This window comes from Taudactylus pleione, unplaced genomic scaffold (genome assembly GCF_031769625.1).
Source record: "Taudactylus pleione unplaced genomic scaffold, aTauple2 ptg000644l, whole genome shotgun sequence".
Classification (NCBI taxonomy): Eukaryota; Metazoa; Chordata; class Amphibia; order Anura; family Myobatrachidae; genus Taudactylus; species Taudactylus pleione.
In genome coordinates, this window is record NW_028285046.1 from 536,384 (window position 1) to 560,368 (window position 23,985).

General features: G+C 43.6%; 1 protein-coding gene across 1 annotated transcript in view; it reads right to left on the reverse strand.

Annotated features, from left to right (window-relative positions):
• Positions 1 to 538: 538 nt before the first annotated feature.
• COLGALT1 (collagen beta(1-O)galactosyltransferase 1) overlaps positions 539 to 23,985 on the reverse strand; it is a 35,687-nt gene continuing 12,240 nt past the window's right edge. Inside the window, exons 6-12 of the mRNA XM_088455121.1 lie at positions 23,151 to 23,270; positions 21,620 to 21,696; positions 19,853 to 19,959; positions 5,429 to 5,561; positions 4,730 to 4,857; positions 4,043 to 4,249; positions 539 to 1,312 (exon numbers count right to left, since the gene is read on the reverse strand). Coding sequence (XP_088311247.1) covers positions 1,045 to 1,312; positions 4,043 to 4,249; positions 4,730 to 4,857; positions 5,429 to 5,561; positions 19,853 to 19,959; positions 21,620 to 21,696; positions 23,151 to 23,270 — 1,040 coding nt within the window. The 3' untranslated portion in view covers positions 539 to 1,044. The remainder of the gene's footprint in view (positions 1,313 to 4,042; positions 4,250 to 4,729; positions 4,858 to 5,428; positions 5,562 to 19,852; positions 19,960 to 21,619; positions 21,697 to 23,150; positions 23,271 to 23,985) is intronic.

The following is a 23,985-nucleotide window of genomic DNA, read 5'->3' on the forward strand; positions in this document are numbered from 1 at the left end:
AGTGCCCCAAAGCCATAGCATGATTGACATACTGCTGACATTTGGGGACAGCGACGGCCAAAGTTCCAGAAATGTGGGCGTCTACCCGGTTTTCTATGCGTGCCGAAGCCAGTGGCTGCATCATTGGACGTAGCCTCACTGGTCCCGGCAGCATGATTTTAATCTGAGGGTTACTCAGATGTCCTATGTTCACAGAGTTGATCCAATACTGCATCTTCAGACTCAGCAGCTGATCAGAGAATCAGTATGTGGGAGTCTTTTTACTTAAGATGCCTACTGCGGCTTGTGCATATTTGCATTTGTAGCAGCTGCGTACAAGCTGTGATATAGTGTCCATCTCTATATAATGTCCTGAGAGACTTAGTATAAGCAGCCATTTTGTGAGTTCTTCATTAGAATGGAGATTATCAATCCCCTAAGAACCAATGACATTACTAAGGGATAAGGCACTTCACTGTATTTAGGAAACAGATATATTTTAAAAAATGCACTTTGGTTGTTGCCACTATTGACATGTGAGAGAAATCAATCTAGTTACTAAAGTTTGCTTTACTTTATCCACAGCCATTGGTGACATCACTGAGGGAGGATGAAGGGAATCTGGGCCTACCTGCTTCCATCAAGTTTTCTCAGATCTCAATAATAAAATGTTACTACATCCATCCGACCCCAATCATTCTCTTTACAGCTCTATACTGATATTTAATGTTTTCCCACAAACAGCTCAGCTGTCAGGCTTTAGATCTACCTAGACTGAGCAGATAGAAGTTGTTTCAGTCATACATGTAAATATATAAATTATTATTATTAATAAATCAAGAGCCATGGCCCCACCGTTCAATTTTTCTGATGCGCGTTAGAATGTTCCAATAGACTTCACTAAGGAGAGGGGTTGTCGAAAGTGTGGGAGCAAGCATCCATGCCTAGATCACCCAAAATGGTCCACTGCACCTGTGCCTCACCATTAGTGATCAAATGGATCCCCTACACAAAGACGCTGCAAGGACTGTTCCGCTCGCGTCAGGGTCATAGACTATGTTAAGGTCATAGCTCATCTCGGGCAGCGCTGTCGAATGGGGAACGGAGGGATGGGGTGTTTACGGCTTCACTGCGCAGCTTTTCCTGCTGTTGGGTCTTTCGGGATTTAGCCCTGTCCCAGTCAGTGGTTTCAGTCATGTTGTCCCACAGAACAGATGTCTCAGTGTCACTAATGTAGCCTTCATCTCCAGTGTAATGGCTGGGGTACAGTAGCAAAGGCTCCACAGAGAAGGCATGCAGGTCCCGCGAGGAGAATTGGGAAGAATAATCAGAGCTGGAGAAAGAGAAATAAAAGGGTCAGTTGTGTGTATAGGGCATGAAGGGGGCAACAGACTCACACAGCTGCAGACAGAAAGGTTTCCAGTGACCCAAATATTTTATGGACTTATTGAAGAGAGATATTTGGAGAGAAGTGTCTGGAAGCTTTCACAAGAAATCAAGTCTTCAGATAACAAAGAACAAGTCAGCATGAGGACATGAAACTTCATTAAATAAAATGTCCTAATGAAGGTAGCGGGATCTGCCAAACATGTCACCATAAGGTTTTGTACATATACTCTATTTAACAAGCAAATACCTGTTTACCTGGATTACCTAGTTACATGACTAGCAGTAACATGGAAACTACTTATCCTTGGATTTCACAAGAACAACAGTCCCAGGAGAAAAGGTGCGTACACACTAGACGAAATTATGCCCGATTTGGCTATTTCGACGCAACGGAAACAAATCGCGCGTAATATGTGCAAATCGCGAGTGTACAATCACGATTACATTGCGCGTACCTGCGGGTCGTAAATCGCATCTTCAGATCTTGCCTACAGCAGGCAAGATCTGCCAATCTCATACACGATCCAGCAGCATATCGTTCAGTGTTTATGCCTACTAATACAGCGAAAATATATAAATAAATTTTTTTTTAAAAACACGGCGTGCCCCCTCACACCACACCCCCCACCCCCCCCCCTTCAAAGCACAGCCAGCCCATGGCTTTCATGACCCAGTACTAGTTGTGCTAAATACAGGAGAACAAATGACGTATGGGTCCCCTGTATTTAGCGCAACCAACACTGGGCTCTGATCCGGTCCTGGAAACACAGGGGGAAAAAAATAAAAATAAATAATGAGTAGGGTGTTCCACTGTATTTACCAGAACTTTACTTTTTCTAGCAGGTGGCTAATGCCACAGCCAGGGAAACACTTTCACAGTAGCCCCCGGCCAAAGCATTACCCCTGACTGCTAGTCAGCCCAGGACGGGGTTCCCTGGGGAGTTGGAGACCCCACCAATATAGGGGTCCTCCTCCCCAGAGCAACCCAGGCCAAGGCTGATAGCCCGGGGCTTTTCCCGACACCCCTGGCCGGTGGGTGCCGTGTTATGTAGTGTGGTGCATTTCAAATAGTTACAAATATTGTATTTTGCTCTGGAACTTCAGGTCCCAGCAAGCCTCCCCCGCATGCTGGTACTTGGGACAACCACAAATTCCAGCATGCGAGGCATTACAGGCCCGCTGGTACCTGTAGTTCCACAGCAAAAGCTATATTTAATACCACAGAACACACAGTAGAAAGTAAAAAATCCATACACACACTCACCTAGGTATCTCTGTAGCCAATCACGTCCTCAAATGTAGAATCCATAGGGTACTTGTAAAAAAAAATAAAAAAATCCATACTCACCTGCTCCTATGCGTGGATCATGTCCTCTTCTGTTCATGTAAGCATACCCCGGTCTTGGCAAATACCCGGACCCACGAACTAAGTAACGTCATCTAATGACAGTACTACCCAAAATGACAGCTCAGCCGCAGGATTTCACTATGGAAATCCCGGTGCTGAGCGCTCATTGGCTGAGATAGGTATGCATTCCTTGACTTCAATGGTGAGAATCGAAAGGTTACTTAAGGTCACCTTTGCGGTTCTCACCATTGCAGACCACCCAGCCGCCAGTCCGCTAACTACATCCCGCTGGTACTTATGGTTCTCCCAAGTAACAGCATGCAGGGGTGGCTTGCTGGGACCTGTTGTTCCACAGCAAGAGACAATAATTTGTAAATATTTCAAATGCACCACACTACATAATCAACCCGGCACCCACCGGCCAGGGGAGCCGGGAATAGCCCTGGGCTATCATCCTAGGCCTGGATAGGAAATGGATAGGGGTACCCCTTAATTGGTGGGGTCCCCAACTCCCCTGGGATCCCCGGCCTGGGCTGACTAGCAGTCAGGGGTAATGCTTTGGCTGGGGGACCCGGTGAAAGGGTTCCCCTGGCTGTGGCCTTACCCCCCCACTAGAAACAGTCCGATGTTGGTTCTGGTATATACAGGGGAACACTACTAATTTTTTCCCCCTGAATTTCCAGAACCAGGACCGGATCAGAAACCAGTGCTGGTTGCGCTAAATAGAGGGGACCCTTACGTCGTTTGTCCCCTCTATTTTGGCAACCAGGGCTGATTCTGAATAGCCTGGTGCTGATGGGGCTTAATACAGGCGACCCCCTACGTCATTTGTCCCCTGTATTTAGCACTACCAGTACTGGATCTCCAAAGACTAGTGCTGGCTGTTCCTTTAGGGGGGAGGGGGGCACGCCGTTTAAAATAAATAAAATAAATAAATACACAGGTTATTCATTTTTCTTAAACACAACAGCACAGACGGATCTCACTGATCCCATCCATGCATCCATGTGCATTTTTTTACACAGATGCATGCATCACGAATCTCCCAGATCCGTGCAAGCATCTGTGTCTCAAGATCGGCATTACTTTGCACGACAGATCTTGTGTCACATCGTGCAGCTTTTGCTGCACATCGTGTCCTGGAGTGCCGGGGAGAGTTCAAGGGAAATCGCTCACGATATCGCATCATGAGCACATAGTCTAGTGTGTACGCACCTTAAGATTTCATAGTTTTAGAAGGTGGCCAAATGTAATGGGGAATTTTTGTCTACATACGTTGGTCCTCTTATGATACTGAGTTCATACAGTGGTTATTGTGGCACTCACATGGGATGCTTGTCGTACATGACCGGTAGAAACTCATCCACAGGAAGCATTTTGCTCAGAGGTTCAGCATTTAGAAGCTTCCTTGCCCCCTGCAAAGAAATAAGGTACCCGAGTGTCCAATATGAGTAATCCGACACAACTAAGTTACGGACCCCAGGTACAGACTCTTCAGGTTCTTCCACCTGCATCCTCTTTCTCCCCAGGTAACTGCAAGAGAGAATGGGGGAGATCATCAATAGTATTTGGCAATTCCATCCCTGTGTGTTCAGACATGCATCATTTGAACCCTGTTTTAACTACATCAATGTCAACTTTTGAGTAATCCATCTAAGGATTAGCACTGAGGTCAGTTTTTGGAGAGGACAAGAAAGAAAATGGCTAGCAGGGGATGTATTCACATTAGACATAGTTACCATGTAAAAACAGGAACTCAAGAGACAGCAGGTCAGCTAAGGCCACACTTACTAGATGTAGTCATAGTGATCAAAAAACAAAGACTATCTTAAAACTTAAATAAATAAGACTATTTTACTCCTGAAGTCAAAGATTCATCAACACCATTTTATGGTAATAGGGTGCCGTTTTAAAGGCTACTTTATTTTTAATACTATATACACCCTACTCTACATGGATTAACTTCACGTTTCTCCTTTGTTCCCCCATCAGTCATCCCACCATCAATCTCACATGAGGTCCCAGTCCAGCCGTGCTTTCTCCACATCCTGCAAAAGGTTCTCTAGTCGCCTCTTAAAGAATATTTCAAACCTCAGGTCATCTTCAAACACACCCGAAACAGCAAGCGAGCGCTCCGAGATCTATAGGGACAAACAGAAACCATCTTCAACTATGCATTTAGTAAAACAAAAGTACAAAAACATATATAAAGAAAAAAATTTTTTTTTAAATCAACTGACGGTGGACAACCCCATTAAAAACCAAGGTTGTTACAGGTTGACTCTCCCGTATCCAAATATTCCGAAATACGGAATTATTTTGGCATGACTGAGATAATGAAACCTTTGCTTTTTGATGGTTCATTGTACACAAACTTTGTCTAAGGCACAAAATTATTAAAGATATTGTATAATTACCTTCAGGCTGTGTATAAGGTGTATATGAAACATAAATGAATTTCATGTATGTACACAAACTTTGCTTGAGCCACAAAATTATTGAAATTATAATATAAAATGACCTGCAGGCTGTGTGTATAAGTTGTATATAACACACAAATGCATTCTGTGCGTATATTTGGATCCCATTCCCAAGATCTCATTATAATATGCAAATATTCCAAAATACGGAATATTCCGTTATCCAAAATACCCCTGGTCCCAAGCATTTTGGATATGGGAGACTCAACCTGTAATAGGCTACCCCACTCACCTCCTTCCAGATGTTGTAGTGGCTGAGAAAACATCCCATTTCCCCGCGTGTCAAGGGTCGCCCATGATACGGATCCTTATACCCAGGGAGCATCTTTACTCCCATAGCAGTGACCTGAGATTCATTCAGTGCCCTGAGTACAGATAAATCACATTTACTGAGGAAGGGCTGAGAGGTTAATATAATTCTGGGGGAGGCAGATAGAGAGTCATTTACATTTAGGTATAGGATAACGATACAGACATGGAAAGCAAGAGTGTAATTAGAACCTCCAAAGACCAAGCGCAAAGCTTCTTAGCCAAACTGTCCTCACTCGTAGATGCCGCTACCTCTCAGTATACATTATTAAGGGACATTAAGTTATGGAGACTTGCAGAGTATCTTAGGCACTAGACACAACATGAGTCTATTCTATGCCCCCCCAGGGCAATGACCCACCCTATCCAGTTTGATGAGGAAGGAGAGCTCAAATGGATATTACACATGGTCCCACATTTGCAAAGCTTGGATCTAAAGAAAAATTTATTAATTCTGTTCAAGGCTGCTTACTAAAAGCATATGGGCAGAATGTGCTGGCGTTACCAATCCCATAACTGTATATAACATTCAAAGAAAAGGATTAAAGAAAAGACACATATTTGCATATTTCTGTGTATAATCATAAGACCTGACAAATAGCCTGCAGCCCAAAACATGCAGAAACCAGCATATCCTCTTCAATCATTGACTTTAAGACATAACAAAAGCAAAAAGTGGCCGCTACACGTGCCCCATCATAATTCTGAACATACTGAAAATATATTAAAAAAAAAAAGGTAGCACTATTCAGAGTTATGCAGATGCCAATAATCTTTGCGATATTATATATTTTGATAAATAATGTGCTGTGTTCACAAAACTCCTGTAACCAGTAGCCACAAGAGACACGGGGGATATTTACAAAGTCTTGAAGAGAGATAAAGTATCAGCTCCTAACTGTATTTTTTCAAACACAGCCTGTAAAGTGACCGGAGCTGATTGGTTGGTACTTTCTCTCTCTCCAAGGCTTAGTACATCTACCTCACACTTCCTAACCTGTGCTGGAAGAGTGAGCAGTAGAATCTGACTGGTTGCTACAGACTGCAGCATATTTACACAAAGTTATTGAATAACCTCCAGTATGGTTACTATTACTGTTCTATTTACAGCATACTTGCCGACAATCTGGCTGCTCCTTCCGAGAGGGAGCAGCCAGATCGGCAGAACAGGGGGCGTGGCCGGCAAAAGGGGGCAGGTCCAAACGAGGTGAGATCGGTTTGCGGGCGTGACAGGGGCGGGGCCACGCGATCGCATCATTTTAGCCTCGCCCCCGCTACACAATGCAGGAAAAAAAAAAGGTATTGCGAAGCAGGGGGCGGGGCCAAAATGACGCGAATCGTGTCAGGGCCCCCCCCGCTGCTGGGGTTTATCAGGTAATTCGGAGGGGGGGGGGGGGGGGGGGTCGAGGGATCGGCGGCAGGCGGGAGGCTTGCCTGCCTTTCCGGGGGGGTGGGAGCTGCACCCGTTTATCGGGAGGCTCCCGCCCGAATCGAGAGGGTAGGCAACCCTGATTTACAGTGGATGCAGATATACAGTCAGGTGCATAAATTTTGGGACAGACAGAATTTTCATATTTTGGCCTCTATTCAGCACCACAATGGCTTTGAAATGAAACAAACAAGACATGCTTTAACTGCAGACTTTCAGATTTAGTTTGAGGGTAATTACATCCAAATCAGGTGAACGGTGTAGGAATTACAACGGTTTCTATGGGTGACTCCCACTTTTTAAGGGGCCAAAAGTAATGGGACTATCCATGAAATAGCTTTTGAGTTGACTGGTGTGGGCTATTCCCTTGTTATTTCATTATCAATTAAGCAGGTAAAAGGTCTGGAGTTGATTCTAGGTGTGACATTTGCATTTGGAATCAGTTGCTGTCGTCTCTCAATATGAGATCCAAAGAGCTGTCACTATCAGTGAAGCAAGCCATCATTAGGCTGAAAAATCAAAACAAACCCATCAGAGAGATAGCAAAAACATTAGGTGTGGCCAAATCAACTGTTTGGGACATTTTTAAAAAGAAAGAACGTACCGGAGAGCTCAGCAACACCAAAAGACCCGGAAGACCATGGAAAACAACTGTGGTGGATGACAGAAGAATTATTTCCCTGGTGAAGAAAAACCCCTTCACAACAGTTGGCCAAATCAAGAACACTCTCCAGGAGGTAGGTGTATATGTGTCAAAGTCAACAATCAAAAGAATACTTCACAAGAGTGAATATAGAGGGTTCACCACAAGATGTAAACCATTGGTGAGCCACAAAAACAGGAAGACCAGATTAGAGTTTGCCAAACAACATCTAAAAAAGCCATTACAATTCTGGAACAACATCCTATGGACAGATGAGACAAAGATCAACTTGTACCAGAGTGATGGGAAGAGAAGAGTATGGAGAAGGAAAGGAACTGCTCATGATCCAAAACATACCACCTCATCAGTGAAGCATGGTGGTGGTAGTGTCATGGCGTGGGCATGTATGGCTGCCAATGGAACTGGTTCCCTTGTATTTATTGATGATGTGACTGCTGACAAAAGCAGCAGAATGCATTTTGAAGTGTTTCGGGCAATATTATATGCTCATATTCAGTCAAATGCTTCAGAACTCATTGGACGGCGCTTCACAGTGCAGATGGACAATGACCCGAAGCATACTGCAAAAGCAACCAAAGAGTTTTTTTAAGGCTAAAAAGTGGAATGTTATGCAATGGCCAAGTCAATCCCCTGACCTGAATCCGATGGAGCATGCATTTCACTTGATGAAGACAAAACTGAAGGGAAAATGCCCCAAGAACAAGCAGGAACTGAAGACATTTGCAGTAGAGGCCTGGCAGAGCATCACCAGGGATGAAACCCAGCGTCTGGTGATGTCTATGCGTTCCAGACTTCAGGCTGTAATTGCCTGCAAAGGATTTGCAACAAAGTATTAAAAAGTGAAAGTTAGATTTAGGATTGTTTAGTGTGTCCCATTACTTTTGGCCCCTTAAAAGTGGGAGGCACATATAGAAATCGTTGTGATTCCTACACCGTTCACCTGATTTGGATGTAATTACCCTCAAATGAAATCTGAAAGTCTGCAGTTAAAGCACATCTTGTTTGTTTCATTTCAAAGCCATTGTGGTGGTGAATAGAGGCCAAATATGAAAATTCTGTCAATGTCCCAATATTTATGCACCTAACTGTATTAATAAAACTCTCTCCTAGATTTGTATTAGCCTTCAGAGAGCACAGAGTATTCCCTGAGTTATAACGTTTCTGAATACCTGGGAAGAATAACTGAACACTCAATTAGAAAATATATAGCTCTGATCTTCTCATTGGTTCAGGAGGCTGAACAATGCAATGATTGGTTTGTTTAGCTCACATTTGAATGCAATGATAATATATCTAACTAGCATCTAAATAGAAGTCCACACTTAATAGGGTCTTTGTTCATTAAAAAGGGAGAAACTATAAACAGAGGGGGTACATATTCTTAAACAGCTAGAAAAATGTTCCATAGAAGGATCAAAATGAAAAAAAAAAAAAACACAAAAAAACCCCTCACAAACACTCTTAAGTAGGATTAAGATCCCCTCTGTATCAGACATGGGAGTACCGCTATTGCTTAAAGCAGGGGTCTTTAACGATGGTCCTCCAGCTGCTGTGGAACTACACATCCCAGCATGCACTGCCACCTTTTTTATATAACAGCATGCTAAAACTATGGCAGTGCATGCTGGGATGTGTAGTTCCACAGCAGCTGGAGGGCCAAGGTTGAAGATCCCTGGCTTAATGAGTCATACAAAACTTTTCTTTAGTTTGTTATTATTTACGGTTATGTTCTCAATTGTAAAGTACAAAGGAACGTGCTGGTGCTATATAACTAAAGGTTAATGAATAAATAGAACAATGGTCTGTACCTCCAATTATTTCATCTGGCATGCCAACATAAAAACATTTCTATATTATACAATATTACCATAGTAGTATTTATTCTGTATATAGAAAGTGGATTGTATTGGATCCATTAATGAAATAGACATTAAGAAAACTAACTGGGATATGTATTCTCAGGAATGCGGAACAGCTGTTGCTGTGGGAGGAGGGGGCCTCAGGGATGCCCAACAGCTGCACAGACGGAGAACCAGAGCTGCTACAGCCCGTTTTCAGCAGAAGAAGAACACATCAACGCAAATTCTGTGGTTGAGAAAAGAGGTTTCCTGGCTGAAAACCAAGACACAGTTCTGCTGACTGCTGAGAAGAACCCCGTGCAGGAAGAAGAGGACGAGGGGAAGCGGCGACCATCACAAGCCACACAATGCAATCTCTGCTGAAATAAGCTTTTGAAAACTGAAGTCCTAAAATTACCAAAAAATTGTAGCAAAAACAGTTATCACACAAGAGACTTACACAGGCACGCTGCCAGGATCCATCGCCCTGCAGCAATACTTACTTCTTTTCCTGTGTAGTGTTACTTTACTAGTGTAGAGACAGGAAGCATCTTCTTTTAATAGATTTCCTAAGAATTATTTGCAGTGGCATGTATTACACAAGGTCTTCAAATAAGACACGTCAGCAACCATGGCTTTTGAGAAATATAACGGTGCTAAAATTAAGTGATCTTGTACTTCCACTAGGAGGCGACAGCAAGCACATAATAGAAGTGATATACCAGGAAAAGTACAGTTTACAATGGTGTATACAGGCAGAAAATAATTTTTTTTTTTTTTTTATATATACATACACACAAACATGTGAACAACATTTAATCAACTTATGTATTTGTTTTTCTGAATCCTCTGAGTGCCACTACCTACTGCATTTCTATAGAATTATATATATAGTACCAGTTAAAAGTTTGGACACATCTTCTCATTCAATGGTTTTTATTTTAATTATTTTCAACATAGTAGATTAATACTGAAGACATCAAAACTATGAAAGAGCACATATGGAATTATGTTGTAAACAAAAAAAAAGGTGTTTCAAATATAAAAATATATTTTGATTTGTTAGATTCCTCATAGTAGCCCTTTTTTGCTTTGATGACAGCTTTGCACACTTTTGGCATTCTCTCACTCAGCTTCATGAAGTAGTCTTCTGGAATGGTTTTCCAACAGTCTTGGATGAGTTCCCAGAGGTGCTGAGCACTTGTTGGCTGCTTTTTCTTCACTCTGCGGTCCAACTCATCCCAAACCAGCTCAACTGAGTTTTGGTCGGGTGATTGTGGAGGCCAGGTCATCTGACGCAGCACTCCATCACTTTCCTTCTTGGTCAAGTAGCCCTTACATAGCCAGGAGGTGTGTTTGGGGTCATTGTCTTGTTGAAAAACAAATGATGGTCCCAGTAAGCGCAAATCAGATGGGATGGCATAGCGCTGCAGAATGCTGTGGTAGCCATGCTGGTTAAGTGTGCCTTGAATTTTGAATAAATCACCAACAGTGTCACCAGCAAAGCACCCCCACACCATCACACCTCCTCATCCATGCTTCACAGTAGGACCCAAACATGCAGAAACCATCTGCTCACCTTCTCTGCTTCTCACAAAGAAACGGCGGTTGGAACCAAAAATCTAAAATTTGGACTCATCAGACCAAAAATACAGATTTCCACTGGTCTAATGTAAATTCCTTGTGTTTCTTGTCCCAAACAATTCTCTTCTTCTTGTTGTTCATCCTCAGTAGTGGCTTATTCCCAGCAATACGACCATGAAGGCCTGATTCACGCATTCTCTCCTGAACAGTTGATGTTGAGATTTGTCTGCTACTTGAGCTCTGTGAAGACTTTGTGTGGTTTCTAATCTGAGGAGCTGTTAAGTAGCGGTTTCTGAGGCTGGTAACTCTAAATGAATTTATCCTCTGCAGCAGAGGTAACTCTTGGTCTTCCTTTCCTGGGGCAGTCCTCATGAGAGCCATTTTCATCACAGCGTTTGATGGTTTTTGCAACTGCACTTACAGAAAATTTCAAGAACTTTAGAATGTATCCTTATCGACTGACCTTCATGTCTTAAAGTAATGATGGACTGTCGTTTCTCTTTACGGTTGAGTGGTTGGTGCCATAATATGGATTACAACAGTAGTCAAATAGTGGTGTCCACTGTGTTCTAACCCTACCTCTGCACAACACAACTGATGGTCTCAAACACATTAAGAAGGCAAGTAGTTCCACAGATTGACTCTTGACAAGAAACACCCGTTAATTCAAAACCATTCCAGGAGACTACCTCATGAAGCTGATTGAGAGAATGCCAAGAGTGTGCAAAGCTGTCATCCAAGCAAAGGGGGGCTACTATGAGGAATCTAAAATATAAAAATATTTTGATTTGTTTAACACTTTGTTTACAACATCATTCCATATGTGCTCTTTCATAGTTTTGATGTCTTCAGTATTAATCTACTATGTTGAAAATAATTGAAATAAACAAAAACCATTGAATGAGAAGGTGTGTCCAAACTTTTGACTGGTACTGATGTATATATAATATCACTCTGCGATGGGTCTGTGTAGTCTCTGCGATCGCAGTCCCAATCGCAGTGACTGGTTCGCGCACTTCGATGCATGCGCAGTACCCAACAATCGGTCGATTGTGTGCGTATTAGCAGCTGCAATCCTTGATGAATAAGGCTCTATAAACCTACAAAATCCCTGAGTTTGTGCAAGTGTACCTAGAAGAACTGATGCTGTTCTGAAGGCAAAGGGTGGTCACGCCAAATATTGATTTGATTTAGATTTACAGCGCTTCACTTTTACTACATTTTATGTTGCAGCCTTATTCCAAAATGGAATAAATTCATTTTTGCCCTCAAAATTCTTCACACAATACCCCTTAATGACATTTAAAAAAGTTTTTTTGCAAATTTCATTAAAAAAAAAAAAAAAACCTAAGAAATCACATGTACATAAGTATTCACAGCCTTTGCTCAATACTTTGTTGATGCACTTTTGGCAGCAATTACAGCCTCAAGTCTTTTTGAATATGATGCCATAAGCTTGGCACACCTATCTTTGGGCAGTTTCGCCCATTCCTATTTGCAGCACCTCTCAAGCTCCATCAAGTTGGATGGGAAGCGTCGGTGCCAGCCATTTTCAGATCTCTCCAGAGATGTTCAATCAGATTCAAGTCTGGGCTCTGGCTGGGCCACTCAAGGACATTCACAGAGTTGTCCTGAAGCCACTCTTTTGATATCTTGGCTGTGTGCTTAGGGTCCTTGTCCTGCTGAAAGATGAACAGTCAGCGCTCTGGAGCAGGTTTTCATCCAGGATGTCTCTGTACATTGCTGCATTCATCTTTCCCTCTACCTTGACTAGTCTCCCAGTTCCACTGAAAAACATCCCCACAGCATGATGCTACCACCACCATGCTTCACTTTAGGGATGGTATTGGCCTGGTGATGAGCGATGCCTGGTTTCCTCCAAACATAACGCCTGGCATTCACGCCAAAGAGTTCAATCTTTGTCTCATCAGACCAGAGAATTTTGTTTTTCATGGTCTGAGTCTCCTTCAGGTGCATTTTGGCAAACTCGAGGCAGGCTGCCATGTGCTTTTTACTAAGGAGTGGCTTCCGTCTGGCCACTCTAACATACAGGCCTGATTGGTGGATTGCTGCAGAGATGGTTGTCCTTCCTGAATGTTCTCCTCTCTCCCCAGAGGAATGCTGTAGCTCTGACAGAGTGACCATCGGGTTCTTGGTCACCTTTCTTCTCCCCTGATCGCTCAGTTTAGACGGGCGGCCAACTCTAGGAATAGTCCTGGCGGTTCCGAACTTTACGGATGATGGAGGCCACTGTGCTCATTGGGACCTTCAAAGCAGCAAATATTTTTCTGTACCCTTCCCCAGATTTGTGCCTCGAGACAATCCTGTCTCGGAGGTCTACAGACAATTCCTTGGACTTCATGCTTGGTTTGTGCTCGGACATGCACTGTCAAGTGAGGGACCTTATATAGACAGGTGTAGGCCTTTCAAAATCATGTCCAATCAACTGAATTTACCACAGGTGGACTCCAATTAAGCTGTAGGAACATCTCAAGGATGATCAGTGGAAACAGGATGCGCCTGAGCTAAATTTTGAGCTTCATGGCAAAGGCTGTGAATACTTATGCACATATGATATTACATATTTTTTTTTTTTTTTAGTAATTTTGCAGAAATCCCAGAGAGAAAGTCCCCCTATATACAACAAAGGTGTTATGCATTCCTATATATGCCAGAGAGGATGCACCCTATGTACAGCAAAGCAGGTATGCATTCCTAAACATCCCAGAGAAAGTCCCCCTATATACAGCAAAGGTGTTATGCATTCCTATACATCCCAGAGAGGAGGCCCCCTACTGTATTTACAGCAAAGCAGGTATGCATTCCTATACATCCCAGAGAGAAAGTCCCCCTATAAACAGCAAAGCTGTTATGCATTCCTTTACATCCTAGAGAGAAAGTCCCCCTATAAAGAGCAAAGGTGTTATGCATTCCTATTAGGGGTGAGCGGGTTCGGTTTTACTCGGATCTTTAAACTGCATTTTATTGGCTATCGCCTATCATGTGTTTTGGGTAGCCAATATAATAAATCCGAATTTGCGGTAAAGTGGCGATAAGAACCGAGTAAAACCGAGCCTGCACATCCCTAATTCCTATACATCCCAGAGAGGCCCCCTAAGTACAGCAAAGCAGGTATGCATTCCTATATATCCCAGAGAAGAAGCCTCCCTAGCATGGCCCTCTTGTCCCCCAGTCATGTTGTTTCATTACCGAATGTAGCTAGTGCTATAAAAGTAAAGGTTATTAAAGAATAATAATAATAAAAAAAAATAATAATGTACAGCAGTTATCCATTCCTATACAGATGTGTCCTCATACATCTAGCCTCTATACTCCAACAGCGCAACCTGCCTGATGTGAGTGAGTCGCCAGGTCCCGTGCTACTCTGCTAGCGTCGAGCAGCTTTTTTCAGAAAAAAGCATCTAAATGGCAATGCACTGTGACTAGGACGCACCAGCAGACTGCGCTGATTAATGTGATATGTGACAATTGTATATCTGTGTGCACCTGAGTCTGTATATGAAGCACAACGAAACTTGGAATGAAAAAAATTTGCGGCCGCTACATTGTAGCACTTCATATACAGCTTCAGAGACTCAGGCGCACTCAGATATACAAGTGGGGATGCCGGACATCGAAATCCAGACGCTGGAAGCCTGACTGTATACTAAAGATAGGAGTCTAAATACCGATGCCTATCTTTAGCCAGGCGCTGAAATCCCGACGTCCGGCATCCCGAACGAAGGTAAGCGGGGACTGTTAGCCGCGTGAGTTTTAGGCACCTCCGGGAGGACTTAGGGTTAGGCGCCACTAGGGGGAGGTTTGGTATAGGGTGCGGGAAGGGGAGGGGGATTAGGGTTAGGCATCAGCAGGGGGAGGTTAGGGTTAGGCACCACTAAGGGAGAGTTAAGGTTAGGGGAGAGGGGGGGGGGTTAGGGTACTTACCAGCCCCAGTAGGGATCCTGACTGTTTGGACTTCCAACGTCTGTATTTAGTCCGGCGGCATTACATACCGATTCCTACAAGTGTTGCATATCTAATTAATCAGCACAGTCTGCTAGTGCGTCCTAGTTGCATCGCATTGCGACAGACGCATTTTCTGCGGAAAAAAAGATGCAAAAGAGACACCCGATGCAAGCAGAGTCTCACAGGACATGGTGCGCCAAGATGAGCATTTTAGTGTGCCTGCAAAGATGTACCAGGACACATCCAGGAAGGAAGTCCCCCTATGTACAAGAAAGGAGGTAACCGGTCCCTGAGAGAAATCCCCCTTGGACAGCCGAGCTCTTCTCTATCCCTATACATCCCTGAGATCACATTCCCTGGCTGGCTGCAATGAACAGCCTGTAGTAAGGGATGCGGTCAATATCCCGACCGCAGGGATTTCGGCTGTCAAAAAGCCAGCCCCAGAATCACAACACCTTTCACAATCCCTGTGCCGGCATCCCGCATGCCAGAATCCCGAAGGTAAGTAGCAGGGTTAGGATTAGGGTGTGAGGGAAGGTTAGGATACCTACCGACAGGTGTCTGTATCCTAACCCTGTCGTGATGCCGGCTTCCGGGATACTGACCGCCGGGATCCCGTTCGCCCGCATCCCATACCCATCTCTGTAGTAGCATAGGGCCGATGGTTTGCGCACAACTCTGATGTTTGAAGATCTGCGCAGGATCTGAACTGCACATATCTCCCCTTCTGCGAGATTGCTCGCAGTGCTTTGATGCCGCAGCTTGATTGACAGGGAGCGTTCCTGAAAACGAGGGAGTATCGGTTCGTTTTCTGGGCGTGCTGAAGCCAGTGTTGGGGCCTTGTAGGCAGCTTTACTGGCTTCAGCAGCGTGAAAACACCGGGCATCTTTAGTAACCCGAAGGTATTCTTGCACAGCGGCTGTGCAATAGCGTGCAACTCTAAATCAGACCCATAGACCAAAATGCTGTGTTGGGATTTCTTCCACTGACACATGGAAGCCAATGTGAAGACGGGTTGGGTATGGAAGACCGGCAGTCGGGATGGCTGTCCCCCCCCCCCCGTGGTGCCTAAACCTAACTCTCTCCAATCGGGATGCCGGATGCCTGGATTCCGGTATCGGCAACTCAGCTGATGTAGAGATTCCGGCGCCAGTGTTGTGGCTGCAGGTCGGGATTCCAGCACCAGGCTGATTTTGCTTTTTAAATGATCAGAGACACTTTTCCATTATCCCCAAAGGGGATAGTGGGCAGAGCACACCGTCATGAGATTATTCACATCATTGTGCTCGGCCAAACACTGAGGAAACACTGGAGAGAAGATTATTATTAATAATTATATTTACAGTGCCTTGCAAAAGTATTCAGCCCCTTTGGCTTTTTACCTTTTTTGCTACATTACAATCGGTAATGTATTTATTTTGTTTAATCTGAATTTTATGTGATGGATCTGCACAAAATAGTCTAATTTGGTGAAGTGAAGTGAGAATATATAAAAAAGAATCTTTATAAATAAAATTCTGAAAATTGGCATGTGCATATGTAATCACCCCCTCAAAACTTCTGGTGCAACCAATTACCTTTAGAAGTCACAATTAGTGACATGAAGTCCACCTGTGTGAAATCTAAGTGTCACATGATCTGTCAGTATAAACACACCTTTTCTGAAAGGCCCCAGGGGCTGCAACACCACTAAGCAAGAAGCATCACACCATGAAGACCAAGGAGCTCTCCAAACAAGTTAAGCTGGCCACATATATAAAGATCTGTCCAACCAGCCAACTAATTGATTGGTTGGAATGAAAATCTGGAAACGAATGAAAGCAAATTACAATCTGCAATTTGCTCCCAAACGCCGGAAAATGGACAAAAACTGTTTGAAAAAATTGTTTAGATCAAACATTTAACAAACTTGTCTGACGACCATTTTCATCTGTTTTCTGCCATTTAGGAGCAAATTGCTTATCATCATTTACTCCCCTATGTTACCAGATTTTCATTCCAACCAATCAACAAGTTGGCTGGTTGGTTGTAAATTGGTCTAGTGTGTGGCCAGCTTTAGGGACAAAGTTGTTGAGAAGTACAGTTCTGGGTTGGATTATAAGAAAAAAAAAAAATATCCAAATCTTTGATGATCCCCCGGAGCACCATCAAATCCATCATCATCATCATCATCAAATGGAAAGAACATGGTACCACAACAAACCTGCCAAGAGAGGGCCCACCACCAAAACTCTCAGACCGGGCAAGAAGGGCATTAATCAGAGAGGCAGCACAGATAGCAAAGGTAACCCGGAAGGAGCTGCAGAGATCCACAGCAGAGACTGGTGTATCTGTGCATGTGACCACAATAAGCCATACACTCCATAGAACTGGGCTTTATGGAAGACTGGCCAGAAAAAAGCCATTACTTAGTGATAAATATAAGAAGATACCATTTGAGTTTGCCAAAAGGCATGTGGGAGACACCCCAAATGTATGGAGGCAGGTGCTCTGGTCAGATGAGACTAAAATTTAACTTTTCGGCCACCAAAGGAAAACGCTATGTTTGGCGCAAACCCAACACATTCCAATATCCCGAGAACACCATCCCCACAGTGAAACATGGTGGTGGCAGCATCATGCTGTGGGGATGTTTCTCAGCAGCAGGGACTGGGAAACTGATTTGAGTCGAGGGAAAGATGGATGGTGCTAAATACAGGGATATTCATTGTGTCAGATTTCCCCTTCAACTCTCCCCCAGCAGCTCCCCGGCAGTCATGGGCATGACTTGGTGTTAAAAACTGTCCAATGTGACAAACGATCCATCGTGCCTCCTAACTATTCCAGTGCATCGTGACTGAGATTGTCAGATCTGCCCTACAGCACAGCAGATCTGAAGATGCGATGTACGACCTGCGGGGATGCGCATTGTGATCGTGAGTGGACACTCACGATTTGGGCATATTTTACACGATTTGTCGCGATGCGTCAGAATCGGGCAAACCGTGTAAAATATTGCTAAGTGTGTAGGCACCTTTAAGACTGAGGTAAAAGTCACTGTGGGAATATTGTTTTATGATCCGGTGGGATCCCGCACTGTCCACCACCACAGGACACGACTGTGGCAGTAGCGACGAACTCTATGCAGAGTTGGGCAGCGAGCAACGGCATGACTTACCATTTCAAAAATGGAGTTGCCATTTTTTAAATTCAAGATGGCTGCAGCGAGCAGTCATCGTCCCGCTCTGTTTTGCCAGCTAATATTAGCTACGTGAGGCGGCGGGAGACAGTCCTGCGGCGAAGCGAGGAAGAGCTCCAGAAGGTTGAAGATTCATAGGAAGTCCTGGTTGGGCGCTGGCCATGCAAAAGAGCTTACAGGCCGCCGCCCCCCACGTGAAGGTGCAGTAAAATAAAATCATTAAAAACAAACAGCGTTTTGTTTTTATTTGAATATTTCTTTTACAGGGGTACTATAGATACCAGCAGGCACTTAATGCCCCGGCCTGCTTGTACTTATGGTTCTCCAAGTACCAGAATGCGGGGGAGGTTGCTGGAACCTGTAGTTCCACCTGCAAAAGGACAATATTAAACTTTTACTAATGGACTATCAACTTGGCTCCCACAGCACAGGGGTGCCAGGGATAGCAACGGGCTTCATCCCTGGCCTTGGGTGCGCTGGAGAGGAATCCCCGGCCTTGGCTGCCTAGTTAGGGGGGGATGAATGCTTTGGCCGGGGGACCCCGTCAAGTGTGTCCCCCGGCAGTGGCATTACCCCCCCCACCCCCCAGCTAGTGGAGCCCAGTTCTGGTTCTGTATTTTTTGAACCAGGGTATGCTCAAAGAGCCCAGGGCTGGTTATGCCTCTGTGGGAGGAACTTTGTTTTTTTGGAAACCTGAAATCCTGTCCACATCCAATAATCAGGCAATAAATTCTCAACCTCTCAGTCTTCACCATTATAATTACATTCCTCATTAATAAATCCTCTTCCCTGCACAAGAATTGCATGTAGAACCTGCGACCTTGTATAAACAGTCTGATCTACGGTCTGATCTGCCGTGGACCTAAGTCAAACCACCTGTGCTCAACCATGGAAACGTTGGCAATAGGGAATATTTTTGAAAACTGGTGTCCAGAAGTAATGGTGCTGTATCCAATAGTAACCAGGTATTTATACGGTTTCCTGAACATTACTTGTAATTTGTACAGCTTGAGTCTGATTCTATATCCTCCAAAATGTTTTTAGAGAAAGTACTATTGTTATATTTCACAAAAAGATAAAGAAATTGATTATTTTATTAAAACTAAGCTAAACTTTAATCCAAACACTCTCAATTAGATCTAAATAATGCACCAAGCTGTCAGGTTTTACATCTTAATATAGACATCAAAGAAGTTGCTGATGGGGTAAAGGGTGAAAAAGGTCTCAGCATATCTGGTTCTTAATAAGAGAATTTAAATTCATTCAGATCACCGACTTAGAATCTGGAAACGAAATATGGCAGAAAGGAACGCCCAAGGCAGTTTTTAGGACAAGACTGTTATTCCAACATTAATGGAGAGGTTAGCGTTACAATTCACTTTATATAATATATCAACCACTCATCTTGGAGTATAATTTCACGATCAGCAAAGACATACAGGTATTGCTAGCCAGAAAGCCTGGGTGGAAGGGAAGGAGTGGGACAGGGCCATACAGCTTAAAACACCACTACAATGGATCTCAGACTTGGGAACTGCCTGAAGGGTTTCTCACATTTGTTCTGTGGCTGTCTTTGGTTAGCCCATGACTCAGCTTGTACAGGGAATACAGAGTTACAGTACAGTACACACTTGCCTGCCAGTACACCATTCTCCAAAACCATGACACTTTCATAGATCATAACTCACTTGCCATCCACAGCATCAGAAAACTTGAAGTCAATCTGAAGCTCATAAAGCGTTCTCTTCATACGGTCTCTCCTATCTTGCCGGCGCTTCAGGTTAATGAGAAAGATCTGCGAAGTGCAAAGAAGAAGTCACAAATCTTCTAACAGCTTGTGAAAGTAGCTTTTGTCAGCCTCACTAACCCCGATGGTCACATGGAAGGAATCATCTCCTAACCACTTAACTGGCTAATATTTTTTCCAAAAACAGCTCAAATTGTAGTTTTTTTTAAATTCTTTTTTAAATTGAATTAGGTCAAGTAAATAATAGGCGGCACTCCGAGACTTGTATAACTAATTCAGACTGTATTAAAGCCTGTTACAGCATCCTAACGTTTCAGGGCACTATCGTGCTCTTTTCTTCAAGGTAACATGTGTATGCATAAAAAAGTCTTACCTTATATAACTCACCCTCAGTGCGCCGGTGTCCGGTGGGGATGACGTAATGGATCCCACAATGTGCCTTCATGTCATTTGAGCACTTTTCTGTCTTTCTATGTACTTTTCTTAGTCTCTGTGGATGTTGTTATACATCCTCTTAGGCATCCAGTTTACTATTAGGGAATCTGGTAACATGTTCCCTTAAAACATAAGTTCCTTATCATGTTTATGGTATACTGATAGACAGCCAGTAAATAGAGATTATACTTTATATTTATATGTTGTTATCTCTCACGTGTTGTTATCTACTCCTTTAGGATTCCACAAAGACGCGGCTGCCGATCACCATGGCAATCAGCTAGGAATTGTGGGATCCGTGACGTCATCCCCACCAGACACCGGCGCACTGAGGGTGAGCGCCAGGACCGGAACGGGGACAACATGCAGGTGGTGGTGAGTTATATAAGGTAAGACTTTTTTATGCATACACATTACCTTGAAGAAAAGAGCACGATAGTGCCCTGAAACGTTGGGATGCTGTAACAGGCTTTAATACAGTCTGAATTATTTTATACAAGTCTCGGAGTGCCGCCTATTATTTACTTTGCATTTACTTACCACGGAGGAGGGCACCCGTGTAATTGTGAGACATTGGACATTGAGTGCCGGTCCGCTTTGGGGACTTCTATATATATATTTTTTTATAAAGAACACATAGCATTAATAAAAAAAAAAATAATAATCATTGCCTGCCATTATATTGGAACATTGATAATTGGAAGATCGCAACTTTTCCAGTGATTGGCTGCACAGTAGACACTGTGGGAGGATACAAGGATGCAGAGGGGCGGGGTGGTCCCTCTAAGATTAGTGGCTGCTGGAAGATTATCTTCCAGCAGCCGCCTAGTGGGCATGTCTGACTGGCCACATTAAATGCGACCATGCAAGGAAAGTGGTTAAGATTATACCTGTGTTCTCAACCTCTATTCCTCTCCTCGAGTATTCATTCTGCAGATTGTGGTTTGTAAGATTAGGATATCAATGGTTCATGAACGATAAAGTTAGCAAGAGACAGAGAACTTTCAGACTTGTATGCAGGTGAAAGAGCAAAGCCCTCCATTCCCCAATCTCGCTGTGAAGGCCAAGAAGGTAGGCCAGAGAGACTGATGCATTAAAGCAGTGGTACCAAACTCCAGTCCTCAAGTACACTCAACATGGTGGGTCAGTATTACCCTTTCTGCTTCCACAGACAGAAAGCCTCAAAACATGATTTGTTTGGTTTACTTGAGGGCTTGGGTTGAGAACCCCTGAACTAAGGGAGAACTAATGAATTATTACAGTCTGTAGTTACCTCATCCAGGGTCATCTTGTCAGGCACTTTTGGAGAGATAGATATAAACCTTGATGGCTCAGCAGGAGGACCCTTCACTGGGGACACAATACAGAATTAATGTTATAGGCAGACATTATAAATGCATTGATACAAATGCTGTTATATAGACAGGCAGTCTCAGTAGCCACTTGCATATTTATAGCACTAGGTAAAAACCCCCTTTGGCCCCAGAAAAGCCTCATTTATTTCTGCCATGTACTCAACAGTTGCTAGAAACATTCCTTAGAGATTCAGGTCCATAAGGACATTATAGAATCGCGCAATTGCTGCAGATTTGTCGGCTGCACATTTATGCTACGAGTCTCCAGTTCCACCAAATCTAGAAGGAGCTCTATTGTACTGAGATCTTGTTACTGTGGAGGTCACTGGAGAGCAATAAACTCACCGGCATATTTGTAGAGATGACACTTTCTTTGTGACATGCGCGTTATCCTGCTGGAAACAGTCATTAAGCGATGCACATGGTCAGCAACAATATTCGTCTAGGCTGCAGCATTTAAAAGCCAAGCTGGTTTTAAGGAGCCTAATGTGTGTCAGGGAACATTGCCCATACTATTACACCAGCCTGAGATGACACAAGGCAAGATGGATCCATGGCCTCAATGTTTAAGCTAAATTTGGACCCTGCCTTTCGAATGTTGCAGCAGAAATTTAAATTCTTCAATCAGATAACAGTTTTCAAATCACCACATGTCCAGTGTCAGCGAGTCTGTGTCAAACTACAGCCTCAGTTTCCTGCTCTTAGCAGACAGGAGTTCAACCTGGTGTTGCACAACCACTTCAAGGTTCTTCGTGCTGTACATTCAAAGATGCTCTTCTTTATACTACTGTTGTAACACAGCTACGGCAGATGCTCTGAATAATTATAGCTGTCTGCGATTATTCAGAGCCACTGTCACAGCTACTAGGAGACTCTGCATAAACACAGACGGCTCTGGCTTTGCCCCTGTCATGGTGGCCGGGGCCGACTGGTCCTAAAGCTGAACCTTCTGGGACTTAGCAGGTAGCCCCAACCTCTCTGCACACACAAATTGCCGCCCGTGACCCCTCTCCCTTTATCTCCCCACTGGTACTGCTCTTTAAAAAAAAAAAAAAAAAAAAGGATCAGCAGATGCTCTGATGTGGAGGGAAGGCAGCCTGTAATGCTGCCCCCAGCAGGTGGTGTGCTTAGGCACCTGCCTTGTGGGAAATCCGCCACTGACAGCAGATACCTTATGAAGAGCTCTTGGACAGTAAGGGGTCTATGTACTAAGTTTTGGAGCTAGATAAAGTATCAACCAATCAGCTGCTAACTATCATTTTTCAAACACAGTCTGCAAAGTGACAGGAGCTGATTGGTTGGTACTTTATCTAGTTCCAAGGCTTAATACATAGACCCCTAAGTTTTTTAAATTGTGCAATATATGTACATAGACACACAAGCACATACACCCAAGAGCAGTGTATTTCAGAACCATCCCTCCACAACTAGCGGCAATGACAAGCTCACCCATGATCTCCAGTTTGGTGTGCAGGAAATTGTCAGTTTCATCCAGCAGAGAGCTGTGTGCACGCAGAGGAACCGGAAGATGCCCATAATCCGCCTTATTGCAGAGGAACATCTGAACATCTGAGAGAATAAAACAATCAGTATACAATTCAAGCAAACATGGCCGCTCCCAAAAAGAAATGGAAACAAATGAAATTCTCTGTGCAAAATAATGTACGCACGTCTTACAAACTACTACAGAATATTAAATAAACAAGACTTGTACAAGAGGGTATGCAATGCCTTTAATATATCGCTCAATGAAAAGGAATGTGGGGACCATGACACTGAACACTTGCGGTGTCTGAATGCTAGCTAATATTGGCCATGCCGGAATATTGGAAAGGAGTAAGGAGTGCAGGCGATAACACTATCCAGCACCTTTACCAATGTGCTATGCAACAACTTGTTTCTACTGTTCATCAACGAGATGATGGCGATACGTCCAAATCCTGTTGTGCTGTACATGAAATTTAATATGATTTACTAAAGTTAATTAATTAGCTATGAGCAAATATATATATATATACACAGACAGTAGCCTCAACGCTTACTGCCTATGATTACCGAAAATGGCTGCACTGTACCAAAAACTGCTCTGAATATTGCAGGCAAGCTTCTAGAAACCATTCGCAGAAAGGGCCAGATTCTTAGTCGCATGCTGGGATTGCTTTAGCGTCTTTTGTGGTAGTTTGTAACTTTATGCTAAAGCTAGTATCAGCCCATCTCCTGGTGTACAAGTATGTGAGACGCCCACTTTTTGCCTCTTTGATGTTAAAATCCCACTTGGGCATCA